The 16139-nt window shown below is 43.5% G+C and overlaps 1 protein-coding gene across 1 annotated transcript; it reads right to left on the bottom strand.

The window, feature by feature from the left end:
* Positions 1-8433: 8433 nt before the first annotated feature.
* Positions 8434-15388, bottom strand: spcs2 (signal peptidase complex subunit 2). The gene is made up of 5 exons (XM_041877268.2): positions 15287-15388; positions 11009-11092; positions 10720-10880; positions 10009-10143; positions 8434-9817 (listed from the first exon to the last, which is right to left on the bottom strand). The coding sequence occupies exons 1-5, from the start codon at positions 15323-15325 to the stop codon at positions 9631-9633; spliced, it is 606 nt and encodes a 201-aa protein (XP_041733202.1). The 5' UTR covers positions 15326-15388; the 3' UTR covers positions 8434-9630.
* Between the last annotated feature and the right edge of the window lie 751 nt (positions 15389-16139).

Raw genomic sequence — 16139 nt, 5'->3', positions numbered from 1 at the left:
TGATTCTAAATTAAGTTCAGAATCTAAAATTACACCTAGGTTTTAAACCTGGTGTTTTATCTTTATTGCCCGTGAATTAAAATGTGCGGCCAGATTCTCTCTCTGTACTTTGGCTCCAATAATAAGTACCTCGGTCTTGTCTTGATTTAGCTAGAAGAAGTTGTGAGCCGTCCAAGTATTTAAATCACTAATACAGTCTAATAATTTATCTGTAGAGCTAAAATCCTTTGGTGACACACACATGTGAAGTTGTGTTTCGTCTGCGTAGCAGTGAAAATTAATTTTGTGCTTTCTGATAACGCTGCCAAGGGGTAACATATACTGAACAAAAATATAAACGCAACATGTAAAGTGTTGGTCCCATGTTTCATGAGCTGAAATGAAAGATCCCAGACATTTTTAATATGCACAAAAAGCTAATTTATCTCAAATTTGGTGCACATATTTGTTTACATCCCTGTCAGTGAGCATTTCTCCTTTGCCAATATAAACCTTTTCACTTGACAGGTGTGGCATATCAAGAAGCTGATTAAACAGTATGATCATTACACAGGTGCACCTTGTGCTGGGGACAATAAAAGGACATTCTAAAATGTGCAGTTTTGTCACACAACACAATGCCACAGATTACTCATGTTTTGAGGGAGTGTGCAATTGGCATTCTGACTGCAGGAATTTTGACCAGAGCTGTTACCAGAGAATTTAATGTTAATTTCTTTACCATAAGCCGCCTCCAATGTTGTTTAGAGAATTTGACAGTATGTCCAACCGGCCTCACAACCGCAGATCACGTGTATGGCGTCGTGTGGGCGAGCGGTTTGCTGATGTCAACGTTGTGAACAGTGCCCCATGGTGGCAGTGGGGTTATGGTATGGGCAGGCATAAGCTACAGACAACAAACACAATTGCATTTTGTCGATGGCAATTTGAATGCACAGAGATACCGTGAAGAGATCCTGAGGCCCAATGTCATGCCAGTCATCTGCAACCATCACATTTTACATTTACATTTTAGTCATTTAGCAGACGCTCTTATCCAGAGCGACATACAGTTAGTGAGTGCATACATTTTCATACTCATGATAATGTATGATAATGTACAGCCCCATGTCGCAAGGATCTGTACACAATTCCTGGTAGCTGAAAATGTTCCACCTCTTCAATGGCCTGCATACTCACCAGACATGTCACCCATTGAGCATGTTTGGGTTGCTCTGGATCGACATGTCCGACAGCGTGTTCCAGTTCCCACCAATATCCAGCAACTTCGCACAGCCATTGAAGAGGAGTGGGACAACTTTCCACAGGCCACAATCAACAGCCTGATCAACTCTATGTGAAGGACATGTGTTGCGCTGCATGAGGCAAATATTTGTCACACCGGATACTGACTGGTTTTCTGATCCACGCCCCTAGTTTTTTATTTTAAGGTATCTGTGACCAACATATGCATATCTGTATTCCCAGTCATGTGAAATCCATAGTATAGGGCCTAATGAATTCATTTCAATTGACTTATTTCCATATATGAACTGTAACTCAGTAAAACCTTTGAAATTGTTGCATTTAGATTTTTGTTCAGTATAGCTAGGCTAGACTGCCTAAGCATAGTGCAGAGCTGTCTGACAAATTAATTTTACTAGTTCTTCGAAGTAGATAAGGCATAGTTTCACAAACTGTCTCGATCCCTCTCTCTTGCCCTTGTGTTGGGTACATTCCTCTATCATGCAGTCTGTGTGTATCTAACCTAACAAGTTAATTGCTTTGAGAAGGATTACTTTATCCTATCCCAGGTATTCCTTAAAGAGGTGGGGTTTCAAATGTCTCCGGAAGGTGGTGAGTGACTCCGCTGTCCTGGCGTCGTGAGGGAGCTTGTTCCACCATTGGGGTGCCAGAGCAGCGAACAGTTTTGACTGGGCTGAGCGGGAACTATGCTTCCGCAGAGGAAGGGGAGCCAGCAGGCCAGAGGTGGATGAACGCAATGCCCTCGTTTGGGTGTAGGGACTGATCAGAGCCTGAAGGTACAGAGGTGCCGATCCCCTCACAGCTCCATAGGCAAGCACCATGGTCTTGTAACAGATGCGAGCTTCAACTGGAAGCCAGTGGAGTGTGCGGAGGAGCGGGGTGACGTGAGAGAACTTGGGAAGGTCGAACACCAGACGGGCTGCGGCATTCTGGATGAGTTGTAGGGGTTTAATGGCACAGGCAGGGAGCCCAGCCAAGAGCGAGTTGCAGTAATCCAGACGGGAGATGACAAGTGCCTGGATTAGGACCTGTGCCGCTTCCTGTGTAAGGCAGGGTCGTACACTCCGAATGTTGTAGAGCATGAACCTGCAGGATCGGGTCACCGCCTTGATGTTAGCGGAGAACGACAGGGTGTTGTCCAGGGTCACGCCAAGGCTCTTCACACTCTGGGAGGAGGACACAACGGAGTTGTCAACCGTGATGGCGAGATCATGGAACGGGCAGTCCTTCCCGGGAGGAAGAGCAGCTCCGTCTTGCCAAGGTTCAGCTTGAGGTGGTGATCCGTCATCCATACTGATATGTCTGCCAGACATGCAGAGATGCGATTCGCCACCTGGTTATCAGAAGGGGGAAAGGAGAAGATTAGTTGTGTATCGTCAGCGTAGCAATGATAGGAGAGGCCATGTGAGGATATGACAGAGCCAAGTGACTTGGTGTATAGGGAGAATAGGAGAGGGCCTAGAACTGAGCCCTGGGGGACACCAGTGGTGAGAGCACGTGGTGCGGAGACAGCTTCTCGCCACGCCACTTGGTAGGAGCGACCGGTCAGGTAGGATGCAATTCAGGAGTGAGCCGCGCCGGAGATGCCCAGCTCGGAGAGGGTGGAGAGGAGGATCTGATGGTTCACAGTATCAAAGGCAGCAGACAGGTCTAGAAGGACAAGAGCAGAGGAGAGAGAGTTAGCTTTAGCAGTGCGGAGAGCCTCCGTGACACAGAGAAGAGCAGTCTCAGTTGAATGACCAGTCCTGAAACCTGACTGGTTTGGATCAAGAAGGTCATTCTGAGAGAGATAGCAAGAGAGTTGGCTAAAGACGGCACGCTCAATAGTTTTGGAAAGAAAAGAAAGAAGGGATACTGGTCTGTAGTTGTTGACATCAGTGGGATCGAGTGTTGGTTTTTTGAGAAGGGGTGCAACTCTCGCTCTCTTGAAGAAGGAAGGGACATAGCCAGCGGTCAAGGATGAGTTGATCAGCGAGGTGAGGTAGGGGAGAAGGTCACCGGAGATGGTCTGGAGAAGAGAGGAGGGGATGGGGTCAAACGGGCAGGTTGTTGGGCGGCCTGCAGTCACAAGTCGCAAGATTTTATCTGGAGAGAGAGGGGAGAAAGAAGTCAAAGCATAGGGTAGGGCAGTGGGAGCAGGACCAGCAGTGTCATTAGACTTAACAAACGAGGATCGGATGTCGTCAACCTTCTTTTCAAAGTGGTTGACGAAGTCATCCACAGAGAGAGGGGGGGGATTCAGCAGGGAGGAGAATGTGGCAAAGAGCTTCCTAGGGTTAGAAGAAGATGCTTGGAATTTAGAGTGGTAGAAAGTGGCCTTAGCAGCAGAAACAGATGAAGAAAATGTAGAGAGGAGGGAGTGAAAAGATGCCAGGTCGGCAGGGAGTTTAGTTTTCTTCCATTTCCGCTCCGCTGCCCGGAGCTCTGTTCTATGAGCTCACAATGAGTCATCAAGCCACGGAGCTGGAGGGGAGGACCGAGCCGGCCGGGAGGATAGGGGACACAGAGAGTCAAAGGATGCAGAAAGGGAGGAGAGGAGGGTTGAGGAGGCAGAATCAGGAGATTGGAGGGAGAAGGATTGAGCAGAGGGAAGAGATGATAGGATGGAAGAGGAGAGAGTAGTGGGAGAGAGAGAGCGAAGGTTGCGGCGGCGCATTACCATCTGTGTAGGGGCAGAGTGAGTAGTGTTGGAGGAGAGCGAGAGAGAAAAGGATACAAAGTAGTGGTCGGAGACATGGAGGTGAGTTGCAGTGAGATTAGTAGAAGAGCAGCATCTAGTAAAGATGAGGTCAAGCGTATTGCCTACCTTGTGAGTAGGGGGGGACGGTGAGAGGGTGAGGTCAAAAGAGGAGAGGAGTGGAAAGAAGGAGGCAGAGAGAAATGAGTCAAATGTAGACGTAGGGAGGTTGAAATCCCCCAAAACTGTGAGGGGTGAGCCATCCTCAGGAAAGGAACTTATCAAGGCGTCAAGCTCATTGATGAACTCTCCAAGGGAACCTGGAGGGCGATAGATGACAAGGATATTAAGCTTAAATGGGCTAGTGACTGTGACAGCATGGAATTCAGATGAGGAGATAGACAGATGGGTTAGGGGAAAAATTGAGAATGTCCACTTGGGAGAGATGAGGATTCCTGTGCCACCACCCCTCTGACCAGATGCTCTCGGGGTATGCGAGAACACATGGTCAGACGAGGAGAGAGCAGTAGGAGTAGCAGTGTTTTCAGTGGTAATCCATGTTTCCGTCAGCGCCAGGAAGTCGAGGGACTGGAGGGTAGCATAGGCTGGGATGAAGTCAGCCTTGTTGGCAGCAGAACGGCAGTTCCAGAGGCTGCCTGAGACCTGGAACTCCAGGTGTGGGGTGCGTGCAGGGACCACCAGGTTAGAGAGGCAGCAGCCACGCGGTGTGAGGCGTTTGTGTAGCCTGTGCGGAGAGGAGAGAACAGGGATAGGCAGAGGCATAGTTGACAGGCTGTAGCAAATGGCTACAATAATGCAGAGGAGATCGGAATGAAATGAACTAAACATATGGGAAAGGAGAGAGTAGGGCCTCCCTCACCAAAACTCCCAAATATAACTCTTCCAACTTCCACCTCAGAAACTATAATTGTTTCACTGAACCACCCGAATAAAACTCTCCCAACTTCCACTTTAGAAATTAGAATTGTTGTGAACTACAGCGGTTCAATGTTTCAAGGAATAGACTCAACTTACTTTATTCAGCTAGCTAACTATGACGCCATAGCTAACTAGCATGCTAGCATCCAATAACACAGAGTTTAGCACCAATACTTGGTTACAACAAACTACCAATAGTGTGTTAACACACTAAACAGATAATTCGTGTCCGTGTCTAGTTCCTTTCATAACGCAGCAATAATTAAACGTTGGCTAGCTAGCACAAATATATTGTATTTAGCTGCTACAGTACAGCTAGATGGTCGTGTTGGCTAGCTAGCAATGGCTGCTGTGTTGACTTTGTTTGAAAAACGGCGGCGCTGCGAACAAATGTAGCTGGCTAAAAGGATATTGTATTTAGTTGCTACCGTTGCTAATAGCTACTCGCCAGCTAGTCCAGGAGGTGAGTTAGCTAGCTAGCTAGCTTCGTGCTACACCCGGCACCGCCGAATACAATGCTAACCTACAATAACTACCCACAACAGCCCACGATGCCTACCTACAATACCTAACTACAATCTAAATACATAGTTTAAGCCTTACTCGACAAAGCCCAAGCTATGTATAAAGCCAAACTTACCCGACGCCAGCTGTCTGGGTGGCAGACAAGAAGACATTGGTCTTCTGCAATCAGTAGCTGTAATTAAGTACAGTAGCTACTAACTACCTAACGTTAATGCCTCAGATAATGAGGTTAGAAAAACAGCTGAATGGTAGGTAGCTAGCTGGCTTAATTACAGGTACTCTTAAGCGTGAAATAACATTGGAAACAACTATCCACAGTTGCTAAAAGTTACCAGTAGCTACCCGCTAGCTAGCTAGCTAGCTTTATTGGTCCAGGTAGTGGGTTAGCTAGCCTCGTGCTTCGCCGGGCTCCGCCGAATACAATACTTACCTACAATAATTACCTACAATAACCTACAATAACTACCTAAATAAACTACCTACTACCTACAATACCTAACTACAATACCTACCTACAATCTAAATACATGGTTTAAGCTTTACTCAACACCATATAAGAAGCCAAGCTTACCTCCTGCTAGAGAAAACCACACAGAGTGAGTGCATGCAGCTTATGTGACTTGTTAAGCAAATGTTTACACCTGAACTTATTTAGGCTTGCTATAACAAAGGGGTTGAATACTTACTGACTCTCAAGACATTTCAGCTTTTCATTTTTAATTAATTTGTAAAAATGTCAAAAAACATAATTCTACTTTGACATTATGGGGTATTGTGTATAGGCCAATGACACAAAATCTACATTTAATCACTTTTAAATTCAGGCTGTAACACAACAAAATGTGGGGTATGAATACTTTCTGAAGACACTGTATGTCATGTGAATTAGGCCTCAAGTGAAATCATTGTCAAAAGCGCAAGAGATAGGCCTACTGTTGCATGTAGGTCTAGATTATTTATGGGTTGGTCATATAGAAATAACAAAACATTCTTTCAACAATTCCAAAGAAATTGCCTGTCTGTGGCACAGGAACCACTGACTCACTGCCTTTTTCTACAGTTGAAGTCGGAAGTTTACATACACCTTAACCAAATACATTTAAACTCGGTTTTTCACAATTCCTGACATTCCTGTTTTAGGTCAGTTAGGATCACCACTTTATTTTAAGAATGTGAAATGTCAGAATAATTGTAGCGAGAATGATTTATTTCAGCTTTTCTTTCATTCATTACATTCCCAGTGGGTCAGACGTTTACATACACTCAATTAGTATTTGGTAGCATTGCCTTTAAATTGTTTAACTTGTGTCAAACGTTTTGGGTAGCCTTCCACAAGCTTCCCACAATAAGTTGGGTGAATTTTGGACCATTCCTCCTGACAGAGCTGGTGTAACTGAGTCAGGTTTGTAGTCCTCCTTGCTCGCACACGCTTTTTCAGTTCTGCCCACAAATGTTCTATAGGATTGAGGTCAGGGCTTTGTGATGGCCACTCCAATACCTTGACTTTGTTGTCCTTAAGCCATTTTGCCACAACTTTGGAAGTATGCTTGGGTTCATTGTCCATTTGGAAGACCCATTTGCGACCAAGCTTTAACTTCCTGACTGATGTCTTGAGATGTTGCTTCAATATATCCACCTAATTTTCCTTCCTCATGATGCCATCTATTTTGTGAAGTGCAGCAGTCCCTCCTGCAGCAAAGCACCCCCACAGCATGATGCTGCCACCCCCGTGCTTCATGGTTGGGATGGTGTTCTTCAGCTTGCAAGCCACCCCCCTTTTCCTCCAAACACAACGATGATCATTATAGCCAAACAGTTCTATTTTGGTTTCATCAGACCAGAGGACATTTCTCCAAAAAGTATTTGAAGCAGTGGCTTCTTCCTTGCTGAGCGGCCTTTCAGGTTATGTCGATATAGGAATTGTTTTACTGTGGATATAGATAATTTTGTACCTGTTTCCTCCAGCATCTTCACAAGGTCCTTTGCTGTTGTTCTGGGATTGATTTGCACTTTTCGCACCAAAGTACGTTCATCTCTAGGCGACAGAAAGCGTCTCCTTCCTGAGCGGTATGATGGCTGCGTGGTCCCATGGTGTTTATACTTGAGTACTATTGTTTGTACAGATGAACGTGGTACCTTCAGGCGTTTGGAAATTGCTCCCAAGGATGAACCAGACTTGTGGTCTACAATTTTTTTTCTGAGGTCTTGGCTTATTTCTTTTGATTTTCCCATGATGTCAAGCAAAGAGGCACTGAGTTTGAAGGTAGGCCTTGAAATACATCCACAGGTACACCTCCAATTGCCTCAAATTATGTCAATTAGCATATCAGAAGCTTCTAAAGCCATGACATCATTTTCTGGAATTTTCCAAGCTGTTTAAAGGCACAGTCAACATAGTGTATGTTAACTTCTGACCCACTGGAATTGTGATACAGTGAATTATAAGTGAAATAATCTGTCTGTAAACAATTGTTGGAAAATGTACTTGTGTCACGCACAAAGTAGATGTTCTAACCGACTTGCCAAGACTATAGTTTAACAAGAAATTTGTGCAGTGGTTGAAAAACGAGTTTTAATGACCCCAACCTAAGTGTATGTGGGGCGGCAGGTAGCTTAGTGGGTAAGAGCGTTGTGCCAGTAACCGAAAGGTCGCTGGTTCTAATCCCCGAGCCGACTAGGTGAAAAATCTGTCGATGTGCCCTTAAGCAAGGCACTTAACCCTAATTGCTCCTGTAAGTCGCTCTGGATAAGAGCGTCTGCTAAATGACGTAAATGTATGTAAACTTCCGACTTCAACTGTATATCAAGACACCTGCTGGTAACTCCTAACTGCTTAGGACAGCTCATGAGGTCTTAAATATCTGTCGACTAGGTGGGACTCGACTTAAGGCTTCTTGCATAGCTTTTATTTTTACCCATAAGAGTAGGAATAAAACGTCTCTATTCTCAGCATTTACGACCAACTTTCTATTCTGAGACACTTTGTGGATACAGGCCCAGATCAGCACTACTATTCATTGAGACATAGAACAAAAAACTAGACAATGTAAAAATGCCTTCTAACTTTATTTGAAACTTATATGAACAGGCACGTACAATAAGGTTGCGAAAGCCAAAAATCTACTGACAAAAACGGCTAAGTCTCTGTAGCACTCACTTTTTAAAGTCATACCACAGAGAAATGAACTGTATCCAGGAATATCATCCAACCTTTACAATATAAATTAAGTCTCAAATGGTCATGCACTCCTGAGTGAGGATATCTGATCAATACTATTTCATTTTCAAACCGTTGACAAAACATGTACATGAAAACAATTATCCCTGCTTTAAAGCTGAAACAGCGCCACTGGTCACCCCCAGGCAGTTTATTGTTTTTGAAAAGGAGTTGAGCATCCAGCAACATACATTTAAAAAAAAAAAAAAAAAAAAATTGCAGCACATACTCTGCTGTTCTCTCACGCGTGCAGTGATGTGCAATATCTGGAGGGGGGGGAAAAAACATTGTTCGAAATAACATCTTTGTTGTCGTAATATCGCAAAAGGACATGGCAGTTTCACTGAAACGGATTCCAACTTTAAAGAACTACTTCCAACAAACCATGTATTGAAGAGGCATGGTGACGACTACCAAATGTGTGGATACAGTCCCTTTTCAGATAGTTTCTTTTGCCCTTTAAAGCCTTATGTAACTAGATCCATAGTAACAAAATCCATTTAAAAAAAATATATGTATAATTGCAAAGCTTTAAAAGGACAGTAGTTACATTGAATAAAGCTTTCAGGACAAAAAAACTAACATATTTTACATAATTTCCAACAATAATGATCTGGTCATTCACTGCACGCATTATGTAAGGCTTTGTCCTACAGCATAAAATATGGGAAAGAAAAGTCAAAGACCAATGTCTGTTCATTTTTAGAACGGCCATTCAAGGGTAAAGATGAAAACTTGAGCGGCGCAAAAAATATTGTATTAATCTTTGTTTTGAGTTGTCTTAGGGGTCCTTAAAAGCAATGTCTAGATGAAACTTGTATCAAGGTAAACATAGGGGAAAGAATTTAATAGACAACCGTCATAAAATGTATTGAACAAATTAAACAATGGACAACAAATGCTGGCGTGCAGACTTTTATAACAACCAATAGCTAATACAAATGCACCCAGGACCGTACAATACCAGTGCACACTACTGCAGTTTCTGCCGATGTGGTGCAGCTTTGTAAAGAAGGTCTGATCATTATTATTTTGTCTTCTTCTCAGTGGCCAAGTTGTCATGGAGTTTTGACACACACTTTTCAAACTGGTCCATGACCAGCGTTCCGTTCCCGTCAAAGAAAGCACCCACAGACTTTGTGATCTCTTGCTCCCGCGTGTGTCTGGACTTCCCATCTGTGAAGGACACTCTTAGTGTGTACTGGTCATCAAACCTGCAGAGAGTAGAAGTCACAACACACAGTCAACACTTGGAAATTAAAACAAGAAAACGATTTGCTAGGATGGCTTCAATATCAAGATAAAAATGTTTTAAACATTACCAGGCATCATCTCTCAGAAAATGTGATAGTACCAAATACAGTACCAATTTTTTCCCCACTAAATGTAAACCATAAAAAAATACCTTTTCAGACTAGATGAAAGTTGCCAGGTGTGGTCAGGGTCCATGCCAGCGGGGTCTTTCTGGACAGAAACGAGGAAGATGTTCTTTTCTTGGTAGGAGGTGTATAAGGTTAGAATGCCCATCATTATGAAATACGTAAGGATCAGTTAGGGAAAACGTGGATATATAAATTCCAGAATCTGATAATTGTCCTTCCAAAAATGTCCATTAAGTTACTAAGCCGTGAGAATGTACATTTGGGTAATTCAAGATTTGGGGAGAGTAATAATAGCCTATCAAAAACATGTTATCAGCATCAGTCTGTAAATATCCAAATGGACATAAATTACATTAAAGCAATATCTACAGTTGGATGAATTGTTTTATAAAACCAATAAAGTAATGTTAGGCTGTGTTGTGTTACGATTGCATTACACCAATGGAATGTAGAGATTAAATGACAAAGTTTACGTGCACAACGATGGCACAGTTTGACATCATTAAGCACAATGAACACTGCCATCATTCCTCCACACACATCCCACAATTAATATTTGCTAACTTTAGTTGGATGATGTAGATGGGCGTATTGTACAGTGGTAAGTGTGAGGAGGAATCATGGTGGCAGTCAGAGTACAAAATTACCTCAAACTGTAGGCAATCATGCCAACTTTATGCATGTCTGCTATTGTGACAAAGCAGTAATTGTATTATTTTTCCCTTAAAGGATATGATATGACACAGATTGCCAGGACTGGCTTGGACTCAGGGAATGGATGAAGGAAGTCCCAAATTAAAGCTACGATGGCGAAGAGGCAGGAGATTGTGCAAATGAGGAGACGTCCATCTACGAGATTGAAGTTCTCGGCATAACCATACTTCTCCAAGAGCACCTGATGAATGTTGGGAAAAACATTATCAAAACAGATGTAAAATGTCAAAACCATACACTTTAACATACAAGAGACTATTGAAATCAACTAATCATTGTCTGTGTGTACTCATTGTACTGTATTCAAACCTTCTTCGCTGCATCATCAAGAGAATTCTTGACAGCTGCACCATCCCATTTGTCAATCTTCACAGGTTTCTCATCAATCCTCCACTGTAAACAAATGACAATGGTCAATAGTATGAGCAACACAGTTCTTGACAGACAGTTTCCTCCTCCTGTACCAAACTCCTATTGCAGGGGCATGTTAGATGACAATTACACCTTGTTCACACCGCAGGCCTTAATGCTCAAATCAGTTTTGTTTTTCAAATCGGTTTTGGACTACTGACTGTCAAAACATCAAGTTATAAGTGACCAAATCGGATGAGTGTGTGTGTGGTGTTCAGACAGCAGTCATTCGCTGACAAGGCTATGCTAGTTGTCATAGTAACAAGGGGTGTGTGTGCAGTGGTGTAGGCTGATTGGTGGGGTGTGCTTGTGCTTCCTATCACTCAGAAGTTATGTAGCATGCTAAGGTGACAATGCCTGCCATGGACGTTTCCCAGTTGCTTTGAATGTAAAAAATCATAGGGTAAGAACGCTTTTAAAGCCTCAAAGGATATAAAATGATTCAACTTTCAAAACGAGTCCTAGCTAGGTAGCTGTTTAGCTTTCTAGCACATGCACTCATTTGTTTGTAAACAATTAACAAGCTTGTTAGCTACCACATGTTCTTGACAAACTGTCAGAGTACCTAGCAGTAATCCTGTGTAGCTCAGTTGGTAGAGCATGGCGTTTGCAACGCCAGGGTTGTGGGTTCGATTCCCACGGGGGGCCAGTATGAAAATGTATGCACTCACTAACTGTAAATCGCTCTGGATAAGAGCGTCTGCTAAATAACTAAAATGTAACTAGGCAAATGATTGTCAGACAGCTCTGCAGCATGCTTAGGCAGGCTAGCTAAATAGTTTGACTAGAAACAGTACAGCAGGGTTCCCCAATTTGGCCCTTTTATTTGACCCCCCAAGCTTTGAGCAAAAAACGAATAAATAACTAAATAAATAAATAAATATACACAGTGCTTTCGGAAAGTATTCAGATCCACTGACTATCCATATTGTTACGTTACAGCCTTATTCTAAAATGCGGTCTAAGTCACTGCATCGCAGTGCTAGAGGCGTCACTACAGACCTAGGTTCGATCCCTGGCTGTGTCGCAGTCGGCCGCGACCGGGAGACCCATGAGGCGGCGCACAATTGGCCCAGCCTCGTCCGGGTTAGGGGAGGGTTTGGCCGGCCCGGATATCCTTGTCCCATCGCGCACTAGCGACTCCTTGTGGCTCTAGCGACTGCATGCTGACTTCGGTCGCCAGTTGTACGGTGTTTCCTCCGACACATTGGTGCGGCTGGCTTCCGGATTAACCGAGCAGTGTGTCAAGAAGCAGTGCAGCTTGGCAGGGTCGTGTTTCGGAGGACGCATGGCTCTTGACCTTCGCCTCTCCCGAGTCTGTATGGGAGTTGCAGCGATGGGACAAGACTAACTACCAATTGGATATCATGAAATTGGGGAGAAACAGGAATAAAAAGTACCACAAAAAAAACATATTTGCATAAGTATTCAGACCCTTTGCTATTACTTGAAATTGAGCTCAGGTGCATCCTGTTTCCATTGATCATCCTTGAGATGTTTCTACAACTTGATTGGACATGATTTGGAAAGGCACACACCTGTCTATATAAGGTCCCACAGTTGACAGTGTGTGTCAGAGCAGAAACCAAGCCATGTGGTCGAGGGAATTGTCCATAGAGCTCCGAGACAGGATTGTGTCAGGGCACAGATCTGGGGAAGGGTACCAAATAATTTCTGCAGCATTGAAGGTCCAATAACAAAGTGCCCACCAAGCCTCTTCCTACAGCTGGCCGCCCGGAAAAACTGAGCAATCGGGGGAGAAGAGCCTTGGTCAGGGAGGTAAACAAGAACCCGATGGACACTGACAGAGCTCCAGAGTTCCTCTGTGGAGATGGGAGAACCTTCCTGAAGGACAACCATCTCTGCAGCACTCCACCAATCAGGCCTTTGTGGTAGAGTGGCCAGACAGAAGCAACTCCTCAGTAAAAAGGCACGACAGCTCGCTTGGAGTTTACCAAAAGGCACCTATTTTTCGATTGATGTCTACCCTATGTGGGCCAGAAAGAGACAATGAAATATTTTCAATGTTTTGTTCGCAACATTACCAAAAGTATGTGGACACCTACTCGTTGAACATATCATTCCAAAATCACAGGCATTAATATTGAGTTGGTCCCCCCTTTGCTGCTATAACAGCCTCAACTCTTCTGGGAAGGCTTTCCACTAGATGTTGGAACATTGCTGTAGGGACTTGCTTCCATTCAGCCACAAGATCATTAGTGAGGTCGGGCACTGATGTTGGGCGATTAGGACTGGCTCGCAGTCAGCTTCCAATTCATCCCAAAGGTGTTCGATGGAGTTGAGGTCAGGGCTCTATGCAGTCAGTCAAGTTCTTCCACACTGATCAACAAACCATTTCTGTATGGACCTCGTTTTGTGCATTGTCATGCTGAAACTGGAAAGGGCCTTCCTCAAACTGTTGCCACAAAGTTGGAAGCACAGAATCGTCTAGAATATCATTGTATGCTGTAGCGTTAAGATCCCCTTAATTGGAATTAAGGGGCCTAGACCGAACCATGAAAAACAACCCCAGACCATTATTCCTCCTCCACCAAACTTTACAGTTGGCACTATGCATTGGGGCTTTCTCCTGGCATCCGCCAAACCCTGATTCGTCCGTCGGACTGCCAGATGATGAAGCGTGATTCATCACTCCAGAGAAGGCGTATCCACTGCTCAAGAGTCATATTGCGGCAAGCTTTACACCACTCCAGCTGACGCTTGGCATTGCGCATGGTGATCTTAGGCTTGTGTGCGGCTGCTCGGCCATGGAAACCCATTTCATGAAGCTCCCGACGAACAGTTATTGTGTTGACGTTGCTTCCAGCGGCAGTTTGGATCTTGGTAGTGAGTGTTGCAACTGTGACAGACGATTTTTACACGCCATGCGTTTCAACGGGCCCGTTCTGTGAGCTTGTGTGGCCTACCACTTCGTGGCTGAGCCGTTGTTGCTCCTAGATGTTTCCACTTCACAATAACAGCACTTACAGTTGACAGGGGCAGCTCTAGCAGGGAAGAAATTTGACGAACTGACTTGTTAGAAAGTTGGTATCCTATGACGGTGCCACGTTGAAAGTCACTGAGCTCTTCAGTAAGGTCATTCTACTGCCAATGTTTGTCTATGGAGATTGCATGGCTGTGTGCTCGATTTTATACACCTGTCAGCAATGGGTGTGGCTGAAATAGCCAAATCCACTAATTTGAAGGGGTGTCCATATACTTTTAGTGTATTTTTGGCATTGGAATTACCATTAAAAAGCGACATAATTAAAAAATATATATATTAACCCCCCCAAAAAACTACATTGAAAACGGATTCTTTTTTAATACAATCGAACCGACCTCAAAGACAAGCTAATTGCTCAGCACTACTTTCCTGTGGATATAGTGTCTCACATTCCTACCGCCAAAAAGGACCAACTAGTAAAGTACATTAAAATATAACTGTATTCAACATTCAGGCTTGTAGAGGTCATGAGAGGATACTTTCCTGATTCAAACACTCTTTCTGCCCGACGTAGAATTGAATGCAATTGAACGTCGGGTTTCCAAGCAATAAAAGCAGTTGATTCTAGGCTCCAATTGTTAATTCAAACAATTGCACTAAGTTACAATGAATGCAATCCAAGATAGTACGGTTAAATCGTTGCTTGCTGCAGTATTGAATTACTAGTTAAATAGTTACTGTGGCTAGTCACTATTATACATCTAGTGAAGTTTGTCAGCATTTGCTACCTAGTTTCCTAGCTAGCTATCTTGCGCGTAGTGTTAACATCTGGCTAGCCAACAACAGCCAGGAAGAATATTAGCTAGTAGCATGCTAGGCCAGCCATAGCTTATCCAAGTTAGCTAGCTGGTCAATCAGCTTCCCTCACTTCAAATAAGATCTGCGTTCCTCTTGAAATTAGAACATATAAATAACGTTACTGCTATAGCCCACGTTATTTGCATAGCCAATTCCTTTATTTCCTTCAAGCAAGTAAAACTAGCTTGCTAACTACTGTTAACGTTAGCTTAAACTCAAAATGAACGGTCTGTCTAGTAGACATGCTTGCCGTGGCGTAATACAATATTGGCTATGCGGCCAACTATTGAAAAAGACCCAAGCATGACAGAATTAATTTCCGATCCCTGTGTCTTATAAAATGAACAATGACGGTGTAAAATAATTCTTACTTTCTCAAGTAGACCATTCTTCCCATTTCTGGCTGCCATCTTTCCTTCCTGTACATTTGCTGTGTGTGACCTGGAACAATGTGATTGGCTAAAATTATAATTTTTGCAGCCAACCAAACTAACTAGGAACGACGTACGTTTACGGAAGCGGTTTGGACGTTTCAAATGATTGGTCAATGTTTTCATTGAGGCCCACAGTTCAAACAAAGAATGAGGATTCAATGGGCGGATTCGATTATGCTGAACCAGTCTATGGCCCATGACGTGAACGGGCAAATCTGCGCCGCTCGGTCATGTTGTCAACAAGGCAGCATGGTGCATCAATCAGAAACAGACAATATCTAATTTCCATAAAATATATGTTTCAATTTTTTATCAAAAGCAGTCACTTTTGCATGTGAATATACATAATCCTACACATTACTCTACGTGCTTAATTAAGTCACTTTTGGTTTGAGCAGATTTCGCCGTGGGTTTTAAACCGGGCGCCCGTGCCAGATTAATCATATCCCCTAATTTTAGCTCGCCCTGCTCACAGGGTCGTCAACTATCTGGGCAAGCGGCAAAGTCATAAACCCCGCCCATTTCTACAATTTATCTTCTTAAAACCTGATTTGAAACCTAACCCTAACCTTAACCACACTGCTAACCTTATGCCTAACCCTAATCTTAAATTAAGACCAAAAATATCATTTTAGATTTCACAATGAAATCGAGGAGGGGTTATGGATCTTTCTTTTTTTTTTTTTTTCACCTTTATTTAACCAGGTAAACCAGTTGAGAACAAGTTCTCATTTACAACTGCGACCTGGCCAAGGATGTATACTGAACAAAAATATAAATGCAACATGCA

The sequence above is a fragment of the Coregonus clupeaformis genome, chromosome 6 (assembly GCF_020615455.1).
Source record: "Coregonus clupeaformis isolate EN_2021a chromosome 6, ASM2061545v1, whole genome shotgun sequence".
Lineage (NCBI taxonomy): Eukaryota > Metazoa > Chordata > Actinopteri > Salmoniformes > Salmonidae > Coregonus > Coregonus clupeaformis.
Note: the sequence above shows the minus strand (reverse complement) of the source record. Positions and strands in the feature narration are given on the sequence as shown.

Bases quoted from the DNA above. Each gene is read 5' to 3' on its own strand.
- spcs2 (XM_041877268.2), bottom strand. From the start codon at position 15,325: ATGGCAGCCAGAAATGGGAAGAATGGTCTACTTGAGAAA. The intron at 11,093-15,286 runs GTAAGAATTATT...ATTTGTTTACAG, and splicing joins AGAATGGTCTACTTGAGAAA to TGGAGGATTGATGAGAAACC. The intron at 10,144-10,719 runs ATATCCTTTAAG...ACTGATCCTTAC, and splicing joins CTGGCAATCTGTGTCATATC to GTATTTCATAATGATGGGCA.